The following is a 20,599-nucleotide window of genomic DNA, read 5'->3' as shown; positions in this document are numbered from 1 at the left end:
TGCAATCCACCCCTTTCTCCTCAGTTGCCACCACCGGCTTTGCTCCACCAACTTTCAGCGGGGCCGCGGGACAGTGCTCACTGCCTACTGACCCCACCCTTGCCTGGCCTTGACCCCTCTCATCAGCAGCCAGATGCGTCCTTCTGAAACATCAATCTGGCCCCTTCACTGGACAGATGAATAGATGAGCAAAATGTGTTCCGTCTGTGCAACGGAAATTATCCAGCCGTAAAGAGGAGAGAAGCCCGGCTGCAGGCCCCAACACGGATAAACTTTAAAGACGTGATGCTGAGCGGAAGGAGCCAGTCACAAGAGGCTTCCTTCCTTTGTTTAGAAGGCATATCCAGGATAGGCAAACCCACAGAGGCGGAAAGGAATTTAGTGGGTGCTCAGAGCTGGGGACCGATGGAGAGCAACTGCTTAATGGGTACGGAGTTTGTCTTGGTGATGGTGAAAATATTTTGGAAGACAGAGGTATTGGTTGTACAACATTGTGAATGTACTAAATACCACGGGGCTGTGTATGTTAAAATGGTTAACATCGTGTTATGCGGATTTCAGCTCAATTAAAAACATGGGTGCCTCAAGGCAAGAAACAACAAATGCTGGTGAGGATGCAAAGGAAGGGGGACCCCTCCTACACTGTTGATGGGAATGTAAGTTAGTTCAACCGTTGTGTAAAGCAGTATGGGTGTTCCTCAGAAAACTAACAATAGAAATACCATTTGACCCAATAATTCTACTTCTAGGAATTTACCTGAAGAAAACAAGATCCCTGATTCAAAGACATATGCACCCCTATGCTTATCACAGCACTATCTGCAATAGCCAAGATATGGAGGCAGCCTAGGTCTCAATCAGTAGATGAATGGATAAAGGAGATGTGGTACAGATACACAGTGGAATACTATTCAGCTATAAAGGAAATCCTGCCATTTGCAACAACATGGGGAACTAGAGGGTATTGTGCTCAGTGAAATAAGCCAGGCGGAGAGACAAATACCAAGTGATTTCGCTCATCTGTGGAGTATAACAACAAAGAAAACTGAAGGAACAAAACAGCAGCAGACTCACAGAATCCAAGAAGGAACTAGTGGTCACCAAAGGGGAGGGGTGGGGAGGGAGAAGGGGATTAAGGGGCATTATAATTAGCACACACACTAAAGGTGGGTCGCGGGAAAAGCAGGAGAGCGCGGAGAAGCAAGTCATGACTCTCCAGCACCTCACTACACTGACGGACAGTGACTACAGTGGGGTGGGGGGGACTTGATAATATGGGTGATGTTGAAACCACAATGTTGTTCATGTGAAACCTTCATAGGATTGTATATCAATGATATTTTAATTTAAAAAAAAAAGAGTGTGCCTCATCCCAGGGAAGTGAAGATTTGTGATCCCAGCGCCAAGGCCTCTCTGCAGCGTTGTCTCTCGCCGTCCCTTCCTATCCAAATGTTTATACTCCAGCCGGACTGAATTACTTATAAGTCTTTCCAAAGAATGTGGAGGCACCACTGGGCCTTTCCACATGCTGTTCCTTCTACCCTGAATTCTCCCTTAGCCTCCCTTCTCTAGACCTGGGTACCTTCCACCCCCACCACAATCCTGCCATCTCAGTCTGTGGTCATTTTTCATGCATAGTGCCCTGACTGTCCCCTCTGAGCCTGGGCTGGGAGCCCCTCCTATGCCACCCCTCGTATGCAGCTCAGCACTGGCACTCCAGTGGTCTGGGGCACGTCTGCACTTGACCAGCAGCTCCCTGAGGCCAGGGGCACATGGGACCTCCTCACTGCTGTATCGCCAGCTCCTGGTGCAGTGCTGAGTGTGTGTTGGGTGAATCAGTGCCAGCCCAGGGCAGATGTCCAGGTCTCAGCCTCAGCTGCCAATGTAGCTCTGACTCCCTCTCTGCCTGGGACCCCAAATGGACTCATACCTACGCCAGCCTTGGAAGCTGGACTCCTGTCATCCTGCCTGCCTCCAGCATTTGCTCCCAGGGGTTCATTTGAAAGCTTGAAATGACTGGAGCTGCCCCAAATGGCCTCTACCCCACCCACCTCTTGGACCCCTATCACCTGCTCCCTCCGTTCTCCTTAGGTATGCAGGTCACTGGAATCAAGCCTGACACCATGGGGTCACCTGTGCCTGACCAGGTGCTGCAGTGCCAACCCCATGGCCTCCATAAGCTGGGTTGTAGCTTCCTCTCCCTCCCCACCATGACCCAGGTGCAGGCACATCCTGCAGCCCCTTTCAGCGCCTGCACAGCCATTTTTTTGGCACGCTATCCGGTGCTTCTGCTTCTGGCGTGAACAAAACTGGTCCCACCGAACATCTGAGAAAAGCTCTCCAAGACCTTCATTTCACTTTTGAATAACGGCACAGCCTCTGAGTATCAAGCACTCAAACAACAATCCCACAAACTAAGACATAATCACCCCCATTTCACGGATCAGAAAGACCGAGGCTCAACCAGTAGAAGCCACTTGCCCAAGGCTACATAAAAATCAGACTTAGTGCTCAAACCTAAGTCTGGCCGGATGCCCAAACCTGAGATATGAGCAGCAGTGTTTTTACACTGTCATATCTTTATAAAGGGTGTCCGGGTTCAGTCTTGTGTCAGAAGATGTGAATAAAAAGTTACAAATACAATTTTCAGGGTGAAGAAGCTCCATTCCACCGTCCCTTGCATCCTGGCAGGCGTTTTGTTCTTATGATGTGATCGCTAACCCTCATTTGGGTAGACCCATGACTTCCAACTTTTATTCCCTATTGAGGTAACGTTCCTTCTTTCTACAGACTCACTGTTTCAAAAGATTTTGTCTCTGAAAGATTTTACATTTCTTGGTAACAAATGTTTCATTTTGTTGCTATTATCGATCACATATAATACAGTCTGTAATAAAGTCAGTGTTAAATCAGCTACTTAGTCTGGGGTGGCTTTATATTGGTAGAGAGGAGATTTCTGTTATGGCTTTTGGTATATTTAAAAAGAGTCTGGGAAGGACGCATAAGAAACTAGTTATAGTGGTTGCCTCTAGAGGGGAACAGGAGAGGGGGGTGTTTGCTGGGGACAGGCAGGGGGCTTAATTTCCATGATAGACCCTTTTGTACCTTTGAATTTTGAATCATGTGAATGTATTACTTCTTCAAAAACGGATAAAAACAGCCTGAGGGACCCTCATTATTGTGTTCGCTGGGGTCTAGGGAGTCAAAGAGAGGAGAAGAGAATGTAAATTTGAACGTGACACAGATTAGCAAACCCTTTCTCTGGTGAAGTAATTCTTCTCTTGGCCGCCAGAGGGCAGTGTGTGCCCAAGCATCGGATTGACTGCCAGGCCCCGGCCCAGGAGTGTGTCCCACCTCAGCCAATCACTGGCCTGGAAGTCGGGGGAACATGGTAGGTGAGCTTTGTAACTGTTGATCCCCAGTTAATATTCCACAGAGGGGGCTGAAAGAAGGGATGAGCAAACCACCTTGCTTTTCTTTATTCTTTTCTAAACAAACCACTGACCTTTGCTTAGAAATCCTGAATTTAAAAGGCTTTCCCTAGCAGTATTCACAAGATGATTTTAGGTAGACAAACATGTTTGAAAAAGCCTAATGGCTGTGTATTTATTTAAATGTGAATTAGAAGTATATATAAATAGATGGTTTGCGCATCAAACTTCTAATTTCATGGACATTATTTTGCTCAGAGAAAGTCAAGTGAAAAAGGCAAGCCAATTTAGATGCAATTTAAGGAGAAAAAATATATAGTAGCTGGTAATAGAATTGGACTGTAGAAAAAGCAAATTAAGCCCACAGAATGAAGTCCAGGTTCTCGGCCTGTGGGGATTCCAGAAGGTTCACAGTCGGGCCGCAGCCCACCCCCCTGCTGTCTCAAACACGTTTGCATACCAGGTCCTTCATAGCCCCTAGACCTGCCTTAGCCCAGGCCAGTCTCTATCTGCAATGTCTTTCCTCACCTCTCTGCTTGACAATATTTTACTAATTCCTCAAGCTCCCTCTGGGCTCCCTACACCATCCTGCATTTACAGCTATATTGTAACTAGTCAAAGTTTCCATAAGGCTTCCCACGTGCCAGGGCTCCCTACACCATCCTGCATTTACAGCTATATTGTAACTAGTCAAAGTTTCCATAAGGCTTCCCACGTGCCAGAGCTGCTCTAAGCACTTCACAGGCACCGTTTCATCTTGTCCTTAGATGAACCCTGCAAGTACTGCTATTCTCACCCAAGTCACAGATAAGCAAACTGAGTCACCCAGAGGTGAAGACACTCACGGGAGAGCCTGAAGCCAAGCCTGGGTATGGCTGGCCCTTCAATAACATGAGTTTGAAGGTGGGTCCATGTATATGCAGATCTTTTTCAATAACTATTTTGGAAACATTTTTGGTGATCTTCAACTATAGAAAAAAACTGTCTTTTTTCTAGCTTACTTTATTGGAAGGACACAGTATACATCTAACATATAAAATATATGTTCATTGACTGTTCATGTTATTGGTAAGGCTTCCCACTAAGTTTTTTGGGAAGCGGAAAGTTATAAGCAGAGTTTTGACTGAGTGGGGGGATTGGCACCCCTGAGCCCATATTGTTCAAGGGTCAGCTGTAGTTGGAAGGCGGAACCTCAGTACCCAACCGCGGGACCCCCCGCCTGTGTCGGCTCCCACACGGGGCTGTAAGCTCCCTGAAGCCACATGCTCCTATATCCCTGGAGCCCAGCACGGAACTTGGCACAGGTGAAATAAATGTCATTTACATGGATGAATTATGGTGAATTTCTCTCCATTTCTCAGAGGAGCAAACTGAGTCTTTTAGAGGGATTAAAGGAATTTCCTAACAAAACACCATTTTGCAACGCAGGCAGGACCTCCAGGGGACCGCAGAGACAGTGATTAAATAAACCATAGGATTTAAATCAGGGAAAAAAAGAGAACTGAGGCCCGTAAATGCAGTTGTAGGTGCAATAAAACTATAAAACACTTAGAATTTTTCGTGAAGATCTTAAAAAAAAAAGACCTATTTGGAGTTCCTTTGTGTGCATTTGCTCATCAAATCCCTTCTACCACATAGGAGGTGGTCAAAGAAAACATTATTCATCTCATTTCACAGAGGAGTAAAGTGGGTCTCAAAAGGTGCAGATCTCAGGGCCTCTGTGCCCTGACAGTGCAGGCAGCTGGCACCAGATGCTCCTCGGCACCATGGAATCGCCGAGGGTCCCTCTGGCCCAGTGCTAATTTGATTTCAATTTAATTTGATACAATGGCAGACGGGGCAGGAAACTAAGTCAGTTCCCAGGGAGGACACAGACAAGCAGTCTCTTTGGGTCCCTAAAAGGACACCTGAACGCATATAAATGAACAGCTTTCTTACTTCCTTCTTTGTTTTTCCTTCTCTCTTTCTTCCCTTGGGTCCTCTCCCCTCCCCCAGTTATCCACCAAGCTCCTGTCGGCGTCAGGCTTGGAATCCAGCCCTTGCCCAGTGGCCGCACATGAGAATCCCTGGGGAGGTTTAAACCTTTAAAAACCTACAAATGGGGAGTCTTACCGATAATACAATTGATGAACATACTTTGTAAGTTAAACACTCCCAATGATGCCAGGCTACATCCCAGACCAGTAAGACCCTCAGCAGCTGTGGGGGTGGGGACTTGGAGTCAGGGTCGCTTAAAACTCCCCAGGAGGTTGGACCAGCCGCCAGGACACCAGGACGCAAAGCCACTGCCCTGAGGTTTCAATGTGGATGAGCCCCATCTCCCTTCTCCATGGCCTCTCTTCTTCCCTTCTTCCCCACCTCCCTCCCCTTCTCAATTAATTACCTCTCATCCCCAAAGAAAAAGAGAAAAACAAATAGCCTTCCATGCAGTACCTCCTCCTCCCCCACCACGGGCCAAGCTGCCTCCTGTCTCCACATCCCTGGACCAAGCTGGCTCCGGACAGAGCCAGAGGTCAACGATGAGGTATTTCACACGGGAAATGCCTGCAGATCATGGGAAAACCCAACATTTCCTGGCTGGTTGGCCTGCAGAGAAATCAGTCCTCGCCCATCCTGCTGTTTTTGCCCCATCTTGAGGGGCAGTGCTAAGAGAACAGGCTCTGGTTCAAACACTAGATGTGCCGATTTCTAGCTGGGTGACCTTGAGAAACTGACTTAACTTCTCTGAGCCTCCATGTCCTCACCTCACTTATTAAAATGGGGATACTATTGTGGAGAGCTGGAAATGACACAATGAGGGCCAGGAATTCAATTAGAAGAGCATCTTTTGTTTTTAAATAATATCTATAATGAACTACACAGCCTGCTAAGGGGCGTGGGGGTGTGGCAGCAGAACCTGGTGTCAGGAGATCTCTGCCACTTCTCTGTCCTGTGACTGTGGTCATGTCACTTGCCCAGCATGGGCCTCAGTTTCCCCAGATGAAAATCTCAGAAACTATGATTGTAAAAAAATTAATTATCAGTGGCCCTGGTCTCCTGTGCTTCATGCTTTCGTTCTCTCCAGAAGGTTGGGCCCCTCATTTTCCATGCCCCCTCAGTCAACAGCAATGAAGGGACCATTTGGGGACACGAGGGTTCAGACACAGGCTGCTGAGGTTCCTGTTGCCCAGACCTAAGGGTGACCACGGACAGAATCCGAGGCACTTCCATGACTTCTGCTGTGGAGATGCCCACACCTCTCTCTTTCTGCATAGGAGGCTCCCCAAACTGAAAAAATGAGTGCATGGGACCCAAGGCTGTCTTCGTTTCCAGCCCTGTTAGGTCAGGGTGCAAGAGCTGACCATGAGGGAGCAAAATCAAGGCACAATTAAATCAGAGCCTAATGAGGGGTGGACTGTGGTGTGTGTGCGTGCGCGCGCACGCGCGCGTGTGCGTGTGTGTGTGTGTGTGTGTGTGTGATGTGCGTGTGGTGGTTGGTATGTGGTGTATGTGTGGTCGGTATGGGGCGTGCGTGTGTGTGGCAGGTGTGCAGGCTGTGTGGTGCGTGCAGAGTGAGGCAGCCCTGGGCTCTGACTCACTGGGGACGAAGTGACTGCACCCCCCCAGCGGGAGCTGATGGCCACTGGTTGTTTCCCATCTTGACACATACCCCTGAGGGCGTCACCCCGCTAGGCCTTGGTGCAGCACATCTGAGCTGCCCAAACGCCCCCGTGAGCCCAGCACAGGGTTGGTGAGTGTGGCTCTACCCATGAACTGTCCTCCAGGGACAAACAGACTGGGACCCAAGGGCTCCCCGGCTCCCCCGGGAGGCAGCAGGCAGCATGGTCAGGGCCTCTGGCCAGGCGCACTGTCCAAACTGCATGTCTGGCCGGGTCACTGGCCTGTTCAGAGCTCTTGAGGGAGGCCGGCTGCTGGCAGGTAACGATGGTTGCACTCTGTTAGGCAGGGCTGAGAGGTGACGGGGACGTGGGCTCTGTGTTGGCCAGGTCCGAGCCCCAGCACCACATGTCCCTGAGTGAGCCTCCGAGCCCCTCTGAGCACCCGTGTCCTCGTCTGTGACGTGGGGAACACGGTCATGTGAACTCATCGGTCATTCTGAGAATTAAGTAAGTCAACAGTGGTAATGTGCTCAGAACAGTTCGGCACACACTAAGGGCTCGGGCCACAGGAGTTACTGCTATCTCCAGGCCTCGGATAATCTAATGCAACACCAGCCACATGGAGGCTCCTCAATAAGCACTGGCTGACTAGCAAGTGCATGAGGCAGGCTGCACGTCAGGGATTCATAAAACAAGCAGTCACATCTCCCTGGGATGTCAGATCTAATTGTATCCAAATGCCGTGAGGTGTTCAGCAGCCAGGCAGTGTCCCAGCTCGGGACAGGGAGAGGGTCTCCTCCCACACCTGCTCTTGGGTCACCGGTGTGGAGAAGGGCATGGCATGGCTGAGGAGCAGAGAACAGGTGTGTGCTGGGAGAGGAGTCATCCTGCCCAAGCTCCAGGGAGCTTGTCTTCTCCAGTCACCACGGACCACGGCGATCCCTCGCGCACTGCAGGAGGCGGGGAATCAATCAGGCGGGAGACCTGGGTAGTACCCTTGGGTGAATCCTCTTTGTTTCTCATTGCCATACCCAAACCCCACGCTCAGGGGCAATGAACCTTTGCGTGTGTGTGTGCACGTGCGTGTGTGTGTGCGTGTGGTTTCATGATGGAGCTCAACTTGTGCACACACCAGGGGTGGAATTAATCGTCAATACCATCATAGCTGCCAATTAAATTATTGTGTGTGTGTAATATATCATGCCCCTGCCACATTTTTTATATGCTCAGAAACTCTAAGAGGTGTTGTCCTCATTTTAAAGATAGGACACCAAAATTCAGAGAAGCAAAGGGAGTTATCCAAGGTCACACAGCCAATCAGTGGAAGAGTTGGGACCTGAACCCCAGACTCCCTACCACCTTTCTCTCTCTGAGAAAACTCCAGATATTTCCAGAATCCTCCCATATGTCGGAAACATTGTATAGAGAAGGAAACATTTTCTGGCCCTCAAAATGCCAGGCAACAAACCCCAGGGGCAAATCTTGTCTCCTTCACTTCCTAGCTGTGGACCTTGGGCAAGTTACTGCCTCTCTGAGCCTTGGTTTCCCCGTCTGTGAAACAGGGATAATGATGGCTACCTCGTAGGGTCATTGTATACAGTGATGTCATTTGGAGCTTTGAGGCTTTGGACTGGAACCAGGAGACCTGAGTTCTAACCCCGACTCTGGCTGAAGTAACTTGAGGGCAAAAATAATTTCAAAGCTCCACCCCTCTCTGTGTCCCCACCCTTGACAGTAAGGCTTTGAAGCGTCTGCCATCAAGAGGTGGAGTCTGTTTCTCCACCCCTTGAATCTGGGCTGGTCCTTGCTTTGTGACTTGCCAACTGATCTGACAAATGGTACTGTGACAATTCCTAGTCTAGGCTTGGAAGGCCTTGAATGCTTCTGTTCATCATCTTGGGACCCTGGCCCAGTCACTATAGGAAGAAGCCCAAGCTAGCTGTTGGAGAATGAGAGACATGTGGAGCACAGATGAGCCATCCTGGGCTGAGCCTGCCTAGACCAGCTGACAGCCAACCCCGTCCCCCAGCCCCCAACACATAAGGAAGGCCGGCAATGATCCGCAGAGCCAGTTACCCAAACCACAGCTGCCCGTAGACACACGAGTGAGCCCACTGAGACCGAAGGAATCATCTTACTGACCTGCATATGTGTGAAAAATGATACAAGCATGCTGCTGAGTTTGGGGGAGTTTCCTCTGCAGCGATATCTGCCTGATGGAGTGATCTTGGGGCAGTCTCTTCCCATCTTTGGGCCTCAGTTTCCTCATCTGCAGCATGATGGGATTTGGGCTCTGCGAACTTTGCTGTTGCTATTTGCATTCTTTAGAACTTCTGGCTCTGGAGAAATTCCATCTCCCTTTGCCAATGATGGATTAGAAGGTTTTTATTTCCACGTTGGCCATTTCTCCCACGATTTCTGTTGGTGTCTAGGAACGTGTGCTCCTAGGACTACTGCTGTCCTCAATTCCTGACTCTCCCCGCTTGCCCAGCTCTCCAGCTGAGTTCTTAGAGATAGTTCAGCAGCTCTATCTCTGTTTGAAAGACTGAAGTGCCTCTGGACAAGGCACTTAACTTTTAGGGCTTGGAATTAACTTAGCACAGAACATGTTGGCAGCCGCTGAAGAGAAATAGTCTGCAGCTATCCGTCATATGGTTACCAGGCTTTGTTATTAGTTCCTTTTATTTTCTGGTTAGAGAACTGTGCTGGGGCCCGTAAAAAGGGAGAGATTTGGGGCTGCGCTCTGTAGCATAGCCAGGGGAGGTAAGGTGAAGCTTGGTTGAAACCTTTTTCTTCCAGAGATACATATATATGTGGAATAAGTGCTCAGGAGGCAGGGGCACCTCTCTGAGCCTCAATTTCTTCTTCTGTAAGAGGGGACTAGGGATTTTTCCCTTGCGGAATGCCTCATTACCATTCATCGTGTGATTATAACCCTGTCTTTGGCTCCAGAGACCTGAGTTCAGGTCCCAAGGTGGCCTCCCCCTACCTGTGTGACCTCCCGTAAGCAACTTCTCTCTCAGCGCAGCCTCAGTGTCCTGAACTGTAATAAGCCATTGGGGTATCACATAGGCTTTCTGATGGGAGTCCAATGACATAATACAGGTAAAGCAGTAGCCACTGGCAAATAGTAAGTGCTCAATGAATGTGAGGCATTTTTAATGATTCATTATCATCAATGAAATAATGAATAAGTATTCGGCATACAATCTGGCCGATAGTAGGGGGTGAAAACAGTGTTAACTGTGGTTATTCGCTTATTTTATGCCAGAAACTTTACTGAGAACTTTGCATGTTGTTTAATTAACTTACGCCCCATCTCTCTTTTATTCAATAGATATTTATTGTGCGCTTACTGTATGCCAGGAACTGTGGATAAAGTGAGCAAAATGTCCCACCATGCGGCAGGTATCGCCACCTAAGATGAGGGGCTCAAGGCCCCAGAGCTGGTGAGCCGCCGAGTCAGGATTTACATGCAGCTCTTTGTGATCCTAGAAACTTGTGTCTCCTCTGTCATGCGGTGTTTCTAAGGTGTGGCCCCCGTGCTCAGCTCACACAGCCACGCTTAGGATGTCTTTTTGGTCCTAACTCTGTCTTGCTATGTGATGCTGGCAGGGTCCCTGCCAGCTTTTTTGTTCTGTGGAGCCCTTCACCAGTAATTCTTTTGGTCTCTTAATCTCCTTTCTATGCTTTACTTTGTGAGAGAGTGAGAGAGAGAGAGATACCCCACTTCCCACCTCCAGCACCACCAATGTGAGGCAGACGGTTGTCATGGACGCTGCAGCTCAGGGCATCCATTTGGTGCCAACGGTCTGCTCACTGGTTTCACTGCTGGAGGCCTCTGCTCACCTGGACTCTGCCTAGAACGCCCTTTCCCTGCTGCAGCTTGTCCCCAACTGACATGATTCAAGATCCCACTGGGATGTCATCCTCTCTGTGACATTTCCACAACTCAGGGAGATAAACCCAGCACCGTGCCCCACTGCCAGCCGTCCAGCCACAGCACTTTGCCCGCATCTTGCCAAGTTGTTTATTTATGGCCCTACTTCTCTTCCAGAACTTTGGGCTTCTTGAGGCCTGGGAGCATCCCTGCTTCATTACTGAGCCATATAGCTGGTCCCCCAAAGGCTGTTCAAGGTAATGAAAGTGGAGGTTATGGTGCGTGCGCAAACCCTCGCTGTGTGACCTGAGGAAGCCCCTTCACCTCTCTGTGCTGTCATTTCCAAACCCATAGTGTGGTGATGATAAGGATTACTGGTAATTGTAGTCTCCATTTATGAAGTGCCAACTACATGCCAGACCCCCATGTGATATGCCGTGCATACATTATCTCTAATTTAGGTAATTACCCCTCTGTAATTATCTCTACTCACGTTAGCTCTCATTTATGTAATTATTATCTCTACATAATAATGTTCACATTCATTATTGCTCAAGAGTATAAACTATGCAGCTCAGGCCCAGCACACAGTAGGTCCTTCATAACTGGTGACTGATTAGAAGCATCATCCCAATGCCCAGAGCATCAGCAGACCTGCCAGTGGATGTCTCGCCTGCCACGTGTGGCTCATGTCCCCATGACTCAGCAAACAGCGCCCGGTGCCTACTATGGGCCACCTACCCAGCTCAGTCAGCGGCACAAATTCCTTCTCCCTCACCGATGTAATAAATAACAATTGCAATCACTTAGGCGGTGTGAGGGGCCCTGAGGACAGAATTATTTTTGCTATCAAACCCAAATTGGTTTACTAAAGCTGTCAGCGGAAACCAAGCAAGATAAATTAAACCCAGCAGCTCTTGGGCCTCACATAACCCTTGCTGGTGAGATGCTATTTTCACTCCCTCTGTGGGAGGAAGGAGGTGCCAAGTCTGATGCCACTCTGCCAAGTGTGTGCCAGAGTTTGCCAGAGAGCCTCGGGTTGGTGATCGGGGCACTTGGCTTCGTTTGGGTTTAAGACTGTAAAATGCTTAAAGCCCTTCCCTTGCCATCCAGTTAGGGCAAGTCCGGACTCCCTAACGCCGCGTTCAAGGACTGGCCCGATTCTACTGCGGCCTGTGGGCCTTCCTCCCTGAGGTCACCTCTCCTGAGCACACCAGAGCTCATCTACTCCCGATTCGTCCAGCTCCTTTTAGGTGCTGGTGAGGATCCCAGACCCTGGAGACACGGCAGGCAGAGTTCAAATCCTCGTTCTGCCAGTTCCCAGCCATGTGATCATAGCTGCACGTCTCCAAGCCTCAGTTTACTCATCTGTAAAATGGAGACAATAGTATAACCCAATACATGTGCTTAAGGTGCAGGTGCCTGGCATGCCAACTAAATGCTCAGCATCTATTCAGTATTGTAGCCAAATAAGAAGGGCGTCATGCTTTCCTGCTTCTGGACCTTAGCACACGCCGTTCCTTTTGGCTGGAACACCTTTCTCATCCTCTGTCTGTCCTTCAGGGCTCAGCACAGGGCAGGGTTTCTCTGTTTTGGCACTACTGATATTTTGGGTCAGCTAATTCTTTGCGCTGGGGTGGTCCTGTACATTGTAGGACTTTCCGCAGCGCCCCTGGCCTCTCCCCACTAGATGCCGGTACCACCCTCACTCTCACCACCAACTGGGACAACCAGAAGTGCCTCTAGACTTTTCTAAGTATCTGAAAGGGACAAAGGGGACGGGAGCAGGAAGGCCAGCAAGGAGGCTGCTGCAGTAATCCTGGGATGAGACAGTGGTGGCTTGGACCACGGCGGGAGTAGTGGTGTCAGAGGTGTCTGCACTCTGGGCATATGTGGACTCTTGAGCTGAATTAACGGGACGTGCCAAGGACCTGGGTGCAGGATGTGAGAGGAAGAGAAGGATGCGGCTCATGTGGGTGTGCTGGAGGCAGGCCAGATGAGCCTACTGTGGGTGTTAACCAGGTGAGCCTGTCGGCATTGTGTTGGTAGCCTGAAATTGACCATGGGGGGAGTATTTACACCCTGGAAAATGGCAAGTGCTACAAATTAGGGTGTTGCTGCCCAGCCCACTTGCCAAGAAAGCCGGTTACCAGTATTCCACCTGTCTAGAATAACTCCGAGTCTTTCTGCCTTGGCCGTTGGCAGAATGGATGATTCCTTAACAAAATGGGAAAGATGAGGTGAGACAGGTTTGGAGAAGGAGAATCATGAGTTAACTTTGGCTCTTAGACACCCAAGGGAAGCTGTCAGAAAGCAGGTGGGTATAAGCTGAATATGAGTTGTCCCTACCTCATTGCATTACTCCAAGGAACAAATAAATTAATGTTTGTAAAGAACCCTGCAGATATTAGGTACTAAGTGGTGAAAATCTTTTTCTTCGTCGCCACAGTCAGAAAGGATCTTTATCACTATCTAGACCAAGGATTGCAAACTGGTGGCCTGTCTCAAGTCTGAATCCAGCCTGCAGGCCCTGTTTTTTTGGTGGGGGGTGGTCATTATTTTAAAAAAGTGAATTAAATGATTTTAGGTGGGGATGTGCATCCCAGTCTGTCACAGTCGCCTCCCCTCCAAATGATGGCTCAGCCTCGCCCATTCCCATTGTGTTACTTGCTGGCCCTGCAGGAGTTTGGTTTGCACCCTCTCGGCTCACAGCAACCCATTGCTTTGCAGAGAAGGACAGCGAAGCCCACATGCCCGGTGATGGGTACAGGCATGCCCGGGATCACTGTCAGGGCACTAGCCAGGGGTCCTTGCTCCCAGACTACACTCCCATCTGGGGCTGGTAAGGTGATCAGAAGAGAGGGAGTCTGCCCCCTGGAAGGGTCCCCTCCCTGTTCTTGATGCTGGTGGTGGCCTGGCTCTAGGGAAGGATTTCTGCTTTAAGTGTGTGATCAGCCGTCCCACCGCATGCTTTGCAGTGGAAATAAAACCCCGTCTGGTGTCAAGCTGTAGGTGAATTGAGTATTTGATGCTCAGAGGGATGAAGGGAAGGTCTCCACTAAGGGGAGGTGGGGGCAAGTCTTGGTGAAGCAAAGTCTGGGAGGTACCCTGCAAGGAGAGAATGGCTGAGCCCGGTGGAAGGGGCAGGGACCACAGTGGTCTGTGTGTGGTGGTAGGAGGAGGTGGGGGAGCACTGGGAGAACCTCCTGCAGGAGAAGCCAGGGTATCAGGAGTTGATTTCCTCTTCTCCTGGGGTGCTCATAAACCAGGACAATAATTTAAATTTACATGCGTGCAATGGGAGCCACAGAAGGCTTCCTAGAGAAAGCAGCTTTAGAAAAGAGTTTCTATTTGAAGCTTCAGCTAAGAAGACCCTAGGGCCACGGGACTCTCTCCTTCTCTAACCCCTACCCAATATCCACGCTCCAGCCACGTTAAACTTCCTTCAGATCACTAGGTGGGCCACCTTTCTTCTCATTTCTTCACATGCGGTTCTCACTGTGGGGGACACACTTCCTTCCCCCTCATCACTCACCTACCTTCCCTTTTGATCCAGCATAGAAACCACTTCCTCCTGAATTTCACTTAGGTTTCCTCAGTGGCCTGTCCTCCCCTCATCCCTCTAATCACACTGCACAGTTTTCTGGATGCTTCACCCACTGGACAGTGAGGGTAGAGACTGTTCTGTTTCTCTCGCAGCTGTAACCCCAGCGCCTAGCCTAGTGCTCGCACACAGTGGCTGCACAGCTGTTGTTTTTCAGAGTTAATAGAGACAACCCAATCCACTCTTTTCCAACATAAAGTTTACTGCTAAGGGGGCAGCCATCAGAGCCTTTTCAGTGCCTAAACTGTGCCTAACTCATAGGAGACACTCCAGAGCTATGTCTTAGATGAACGAGCACTTTATTCAAGATGCTAGAAGTCAGGGATGAGAACAGGGCAAAGGGATCATTCCTCATTGGGGAGTGAGTGAGTAGGGCCATGGGCAGAACCTGCCCCAGTAGCCATGGAACAGCAATGTTCCAAGACCCTCATTACAGATGAACAAAACTGAGGCCGAGAGAGAAGCCCAGAGGCACACAGCTGGAAGTGGAGGAGATGGAATTCTGACCCAGGCTGGCCCGGCTCCAGGTCCACAAGAGGCAGCTGTGTGAGGTCTGTAAACCTGTGACTCAGTGGAGCAGGGCATTCTGGGACAGCCTCTGAGGACGCGTCCACTGCCTCAAAGGGACACCTTGCAAACAATTTCCCTCTTGCAAGGCTCTCCTGCAGAGCCAAGCAGTCCCACAGTCCTGCTCCCCAGCTGAATGGGTTTCTGCTTTAGGCCAGAGGGGAGAGCTGACCCTCAGGGGCCCTGGCTGCCTCCAGAGAGCCTCTTCAGAACTCGGCATTGCCCCCCCTGCCCCCGCCCCCCACCCCCAGTGTCCTAGCCACAGCGTCCATGGCTTCTCTAGATACCATCTGTCTCTGTCCTCTTCTCCCGATCTCTGGGAAGTTATGGCCCAAAGATTCTGGATGGAGCATCTAATAGGTGCACCCACTGAGTACAGACAACAGCCCCATAGCCAGGTAAGTCCATTCATTTCAGTGTTTCTTCATTCAGCAATCATTTCCTGAACACCTGCTATGTGTCAGACTCTGGAATAGAGAGAGATCAGACCAAGCACTGATGCAAGAGTCTTTTTGTCTAGTTGAGAGAGAAAGACAGGAAAATAAACCACTGTGGTACTGAGAGTATGTGTTAACCTTCCTTCTTCCTCCTGGCCACACTGGCCATTCAGTCTTTTGAAAATGCTGTGCTTGCCCTCACCACAGGGCCTTTGCATATCCTGGTCCTTTCTGATATATTCACTCCAACTCCTCCTTTAGCTTGGAGTATTAGCATCATATCCTCAGGGAAGGCTTTTCTGACCTTCCTCTTTGTATCGCATCCCTGTTCTGGAATCTCATAGCACCACGCACCTTTCCTTGCATGGCTTAGAAAAGTTTCAGAATGTGTTTCCCCACTTAATGCCTGCTTCCTTAGCAGACGAATTTCCTGATGATAGGGACCCTTTCTGGGTATGGCATTGTTGTTCCCTCACCCCTGGGTTCTTTGCACAGTCCTGACACAAAGTAGGTGCTTAATTAATATCAATTGACAGAATAAAGCAGAAGGGGTTTCTCCCCTAGTCTGGCTGGACTGGGGCCCAGGCATCATGAACACTCACAACTGGATATCTAAGAAGATCCTCTTCTCCTCCCCTACGTGGATCTTCCAGATACAATCTTCACCTTCCACGTAGGGCTCCGGCCAGTTTGGCGACAGCACTACGCCGGCCACGGCAGAGAGCTCCCCACCACACATGGCTGTAAAAGACACAGACAGACACACACACTTTATTCATAAGGCAACCGAAGTGGCAGAGCTGTTAGGAGTGTGGGCTATGAAGTCTGAGAGCCGGGGCTCGCTGTGCACAGTGGGCAGGCGCCCTCGCTGCAGGCAGCCCATTCGTGTGTGTGGAAGGATTACGTCAGGGCTGGCCACCTGCCGCCTTTAGCAGAGGGTTGGTGATCCTGGGGCTAGGATGCTATGGCTCTTTCCGAGGACAAAGGACGGTGCTCACAGTTCCAAAACAATCCTCCATAGCCCTGTTCTTGGGCAGAGATGGTACGTTTGTGTCTGGTGGACCTGGATTCCAGCCTTGCCTCTGCCACTAACTGGCTAGGTGACCAGGCATAACTTCTTGGAGCCTCTGTTCCCTTCCTTTCCTGGTGCAGCTGGAACAACCCCACTGCTAACTTTATTGGGTTGCTCTGAAGCTTAACTGAGCTCAGAATGGGAGTCCCAGTGGCAAAGGCAGCACAAGGCCAGGTACAAGGTGAGTGCTCGATTGTTCTTAGTTGACACCACTGTGCAAGACCCCAGCTCTGAACCGGAAGCAGGGCTATGGCTGTACCAGGTGCCTGGCCCTTTAAATTCTGCTCTGTGTTTACTGCTCTGGAAAGTTCTCAGTGTGGCAGAGGCCAAAGCACCAATAAATTCCGCTCTGTTAAACTAGCACATTTAATACAAGGATCAATCCCTCACCATGTGAGGCTATGATTTCATGCCAACAGCCATCCAGCTGGTGGCCGCTGGAGGCAAGGGCTGTCTTCATTACTCCACATGGACCCAGACTCGGGGTGGCTCAATGGCTTCGAATATGGGGAAATCGGGAGGCAGGACACTGAGAGCCCCATCAGTGAGGGTTCTCCACAGCCAGCACTGTTCACAGGGGCTGGGAGCCTGGGTCTCTGGGAACTGAGCCTCTGATGGTTACCCGTGCTCTGTTCCTAGGCATGCCATTGCCCAGCTAGTTTCTTCATCTGTAAATGGGGTCAATAATAATATGTACCCCACAGGGTTGTAGTGAGGAGTAAATCAGATGACACACACACAGAGCCCTTGGCAGAGTGCCTGTGTCACCATTTTTGCACACCTATTAACAGCTATCGTCATCATTATGATTCATTAGACGCAGCACTGCCATGTGTAGTTGGGTGGGTTGTGCACTGCACAAAAGTACACAGCAGAGGGGGTGCATAGGAGCTGAAATCCATGCAGAGATCTTTTCACTAAGCTGTGCACTACGGGGCTTGTGCCTGGAGGAAGGGGCATCTTTTGAAATGTATCAGTTTTGTAATTTTCCAAGGACTAGAGGCAAATCCGACTCACAGGAGAGGGAGCCCTGGAGAGAGTCTTAATGCCGTAATTGGTGATGTGCAATGTAATACAATGTAAACCGGTGACATGCCTTGGAACTTGGGCCTTGGCATTTCCGTCTGAGAGGTGGAGGTCTCCAGGGTGCCCTGGGAGGTGGCAATGGGGTCACTCACCTCTGCAGAGGGGCTCCGTGTCGTTCCAGTAAGGGTCACGCACGTTGATGCACTCGATGGTGGCCGGGCCCTGCTCCAGAGAGTGGCCGGGGTCGCAGGTGAACTCCACTATGGCCCCGATGTTATAGGTCGGGTCGGATGTGGTGAAATTCCCGTTCTGAATGTAGGGTTCGTAGCAGTGGCCCTTCTCAAAGGCTGGGGTGGGGATACAAAAAGAGGGGCAGCACCTCCAATGAGTCGGGGGCTAGTCACAGCGCTGATCTCAGAGGATGGGTCCCCTCTTGCCGTTTAGGGAAGCTCCAGGGAAAACGGGTACCAGTCCCCGTGTTCCAGGCCCAGCCGACCTGCTCATGGCCCTCGGGCCATTCACTTGGCTTCCTGGGGCCTCCGTATTTTCAATCTAAAAAGTGAAGACGAACATTTGCCCTCCTAACACGTTGGAAGTCAAAGGCTCAGGCTGGCCACCGGGCCTCCCCTCATCCTCAGCAGGTCGGCTCTCTACCTCCCAGGACCCAGCCCCGGCCCTGCGTCCTCTGCTCCCCCGACCCCAGCCCGGGAGGGGCCGACCCTCACCCTCGAACCGGATGTTGAAGGCGGAGGCCGGCCGCGCCTGATCGGACGTGAACTCGATGCGGATGCTGTGGTCCTCGCTCAGCAGGCCCTCGAAGGGGACGCTCTCGGTTTGCAGGGAGTCATAGAGAAGGGCCGACTTGTTGGTCAGCCCGCTGTAGACCGTCATCCTGGCAGTGGGAAAAGAGAGGGGGGGTCTTGGGGGGTCTTCCTGGGTCACGGACGCACAGCACCCGGAGCTGCCTCATTCCCAGACTCAAGCCCCGACGCACTCGCTCCCACAAGCTGCTCCGCTTATCAGACCTGCTTCCTTTTCTGTAGAATGCTTGTCCTACACTCACTGAAGGCTTCTGAGGTCGTAGAGGAAGTAATGTGTACGATGTAATGAATGAGAGTAATTAGTTGATACTAATTAATATTACTAGTTGAGAAGCAGGGATTAATAAGCCGATGTCATCTGGAAACTGTGCTATGTATAGCCAGACAATCAGAGTCCTGGCTTTGTAACTTCTGAGCTGTGTGACTTCGGACAAGGATGCTTTACTCACGCTACTTCATCTGCAAAATGGGTACAGTCACACCTGCACCAGAGCGTGGGGCCCAGAGATCATGGGTAGAAAGTGCCCAGGACAGAGTAGGTTCGCAAGTCAAATTTACAAGGCATTTGACCCCTAACAGTCTCTGTCTCTGATTCTCATTTCCTCAAAAATGCTGTAACTGGAGCTAGGAGTTCTGATTCCCACTTCCCACGTCCCCACCAACGGAGTTTACATTAATCTCAGTACATCTTGGGTGTTAGTTCGCACAACTATCATAACATCTCCCCTACCTGACTTACAGGTGGGCTTTGAGACTCACAGGATAAAGTGCCCTGAAAAATACAGCGTGTTAGCTAAAATGTTGGTATTCATTTTTACTCTTAGTAAAACCACTTGATACTTCACTCCTTGCTGGTCCTGGTATTTTAAAAGAGATTCTGCAAAATTGGGGAAGAAAATAACACACAGGTAAGTTTCGTTTATGGAGTCATAAACAGCCATTTTTAATCTTTTGAGTTGTTTTTTTTTACTGTGACTCATAAAAAGGGCTTATTTCATGTTGCCCCGATGAATTTCTAATGTCACCAAAATGCATAAATGTTGGAGCCGCAGTTTGCTCATTTTGGCCTGCGTCCGCTGAGGCTGGGGTGAGAAGGGGGCTGGGATAGAGGTCAGAGGCCATTCCACAGAGGGGAGGGGCCTTGTCACAGTTTTCTGACCCTTGCTCACTGTGTTATATCTTGGGGCCTATGTTCCAGGACTCCTCTTTCAAACAACTGAAGCCTTTGGCAGAGAAGTACACTGTGGAGGAAAACCCCAAGATCTCAAAATCTCTGTAGCCCATTAATCTTCCAAAAATAGCAATTTTCTAGCTATGTTCTCTAGAATGTTTGAAATAATAATAAATTTTATCTTAAATCCATATAAAGTCTGTGGTCAAATGGGTTTGAGAAATGCAAGGTTAAATAAAAATTAAACCTTCTTTCCCCCTGCAGGACTTGTCAGTGTCTTTGCTGGCTAATATAACTTCCAAGACAGGGATAGGATATACAGTGTCTCCCAAACATGTTTGACCAGAAAACCCATCTTTTATGGCTGCATATCATGGGACTGGAGTTTAGAAAGATTTCATTTTGGGGAAAATCCTCTTAAAATCTTTCTTCTTGTCCCTCCTCCACTGAAAATCATTCCATGGCTCTTTATAGCCTGTAGAAGCAGCCTGGCGTTCAAAGCCCTCCAGAATATGACCCCAGTTTAGCTTCTCAGCTTATTTCCTCTTTCCCATCAGGACCTCTATTGCAACCCTGGGACAAATTTGCTAATTTTTCGCTCTGTATCTTTGTTCTCTCCCACTCCTATTCTACTAGCTTGGAATACTTTTCCCACTGTATTTGTGGGTTACTCTATCCAATCTCTTGCCAAGGTTTAGGGGAAGGTCCCATTTCTTCTGTGAAGCCTTCTCTAGCTTCAAGCTCCTGCAACTGATACATTGTGGGATTTCAGCTTTTTTCCCTTAATAAAGTATGTGGGACAGACAAAGTTAATTTTTCTTTTCTTCATACCCCATTGAGTAGTCTTCACGGTATGTGTGTGTGTGTGTGTGTGTGTTGACCTTTAACCTTGATGAACCACTACAAAGGTTTTCCCCTTCTGACCCACTTGAGAACTGGTCTTCCTCAGTGGGTGCCCACACAAACCTTTCACAGACCTTTGCAGGACCCC

General features: G+C 49.7%; 1 protein-coding gene across 3 annotated transcripts in view; it reads right to left on the bottom strand.

Annotated features, from left to right (window-relative positions):
- SEZ6L (seizure related 6 homolog like) overlaps window positions 1–20,599 on the bottom strand; it is a 161,282-nt gene that overhangs the window by 26,807 nt on the left and 113,876 nt on the right. For all 3 annotated transcript variants that reach the window (XM_036993612.2, XM_036993613.2, XM_036993614.2), the window contains exons 7-9: window positions 18,342–18,508; window positions 17,769–17,963; window positions 16,121–16,259 (exon numbers count right to left, since the gene is read on the bottom strand). In XM_036993612.2, the coding sequence (XP_036849507.2) occupies window positions 16,121–16,259; window positions 17,769–17,963; window positions 18,342–18,508 (501 nt within the window). The remainder of the gene's footprint in view (window positions 1–16,120; window positions 16,260–17,768; window positions 17,964–18,341; window positions 18,509–20,599) is intronic.

The sequence above is a fragment of the Manis javanica genome, chromosome 15, assembly GCF_040802235.1.
Source record: "Manis javanica isolate MJ-LG chromosome 15, MJ_LKY, whole genome shotgun sequence".
NCBI classification, from domain to species: Eukaryota; Metazoa; Chordata; class Mammalia; order Pholidota; family Manidae; genus Manis; species Manis javanica.
Note: the sequence above shows the minus strand (reverse complement) of the source record. Positions and strands in the feature narration are given on the sequence as shown.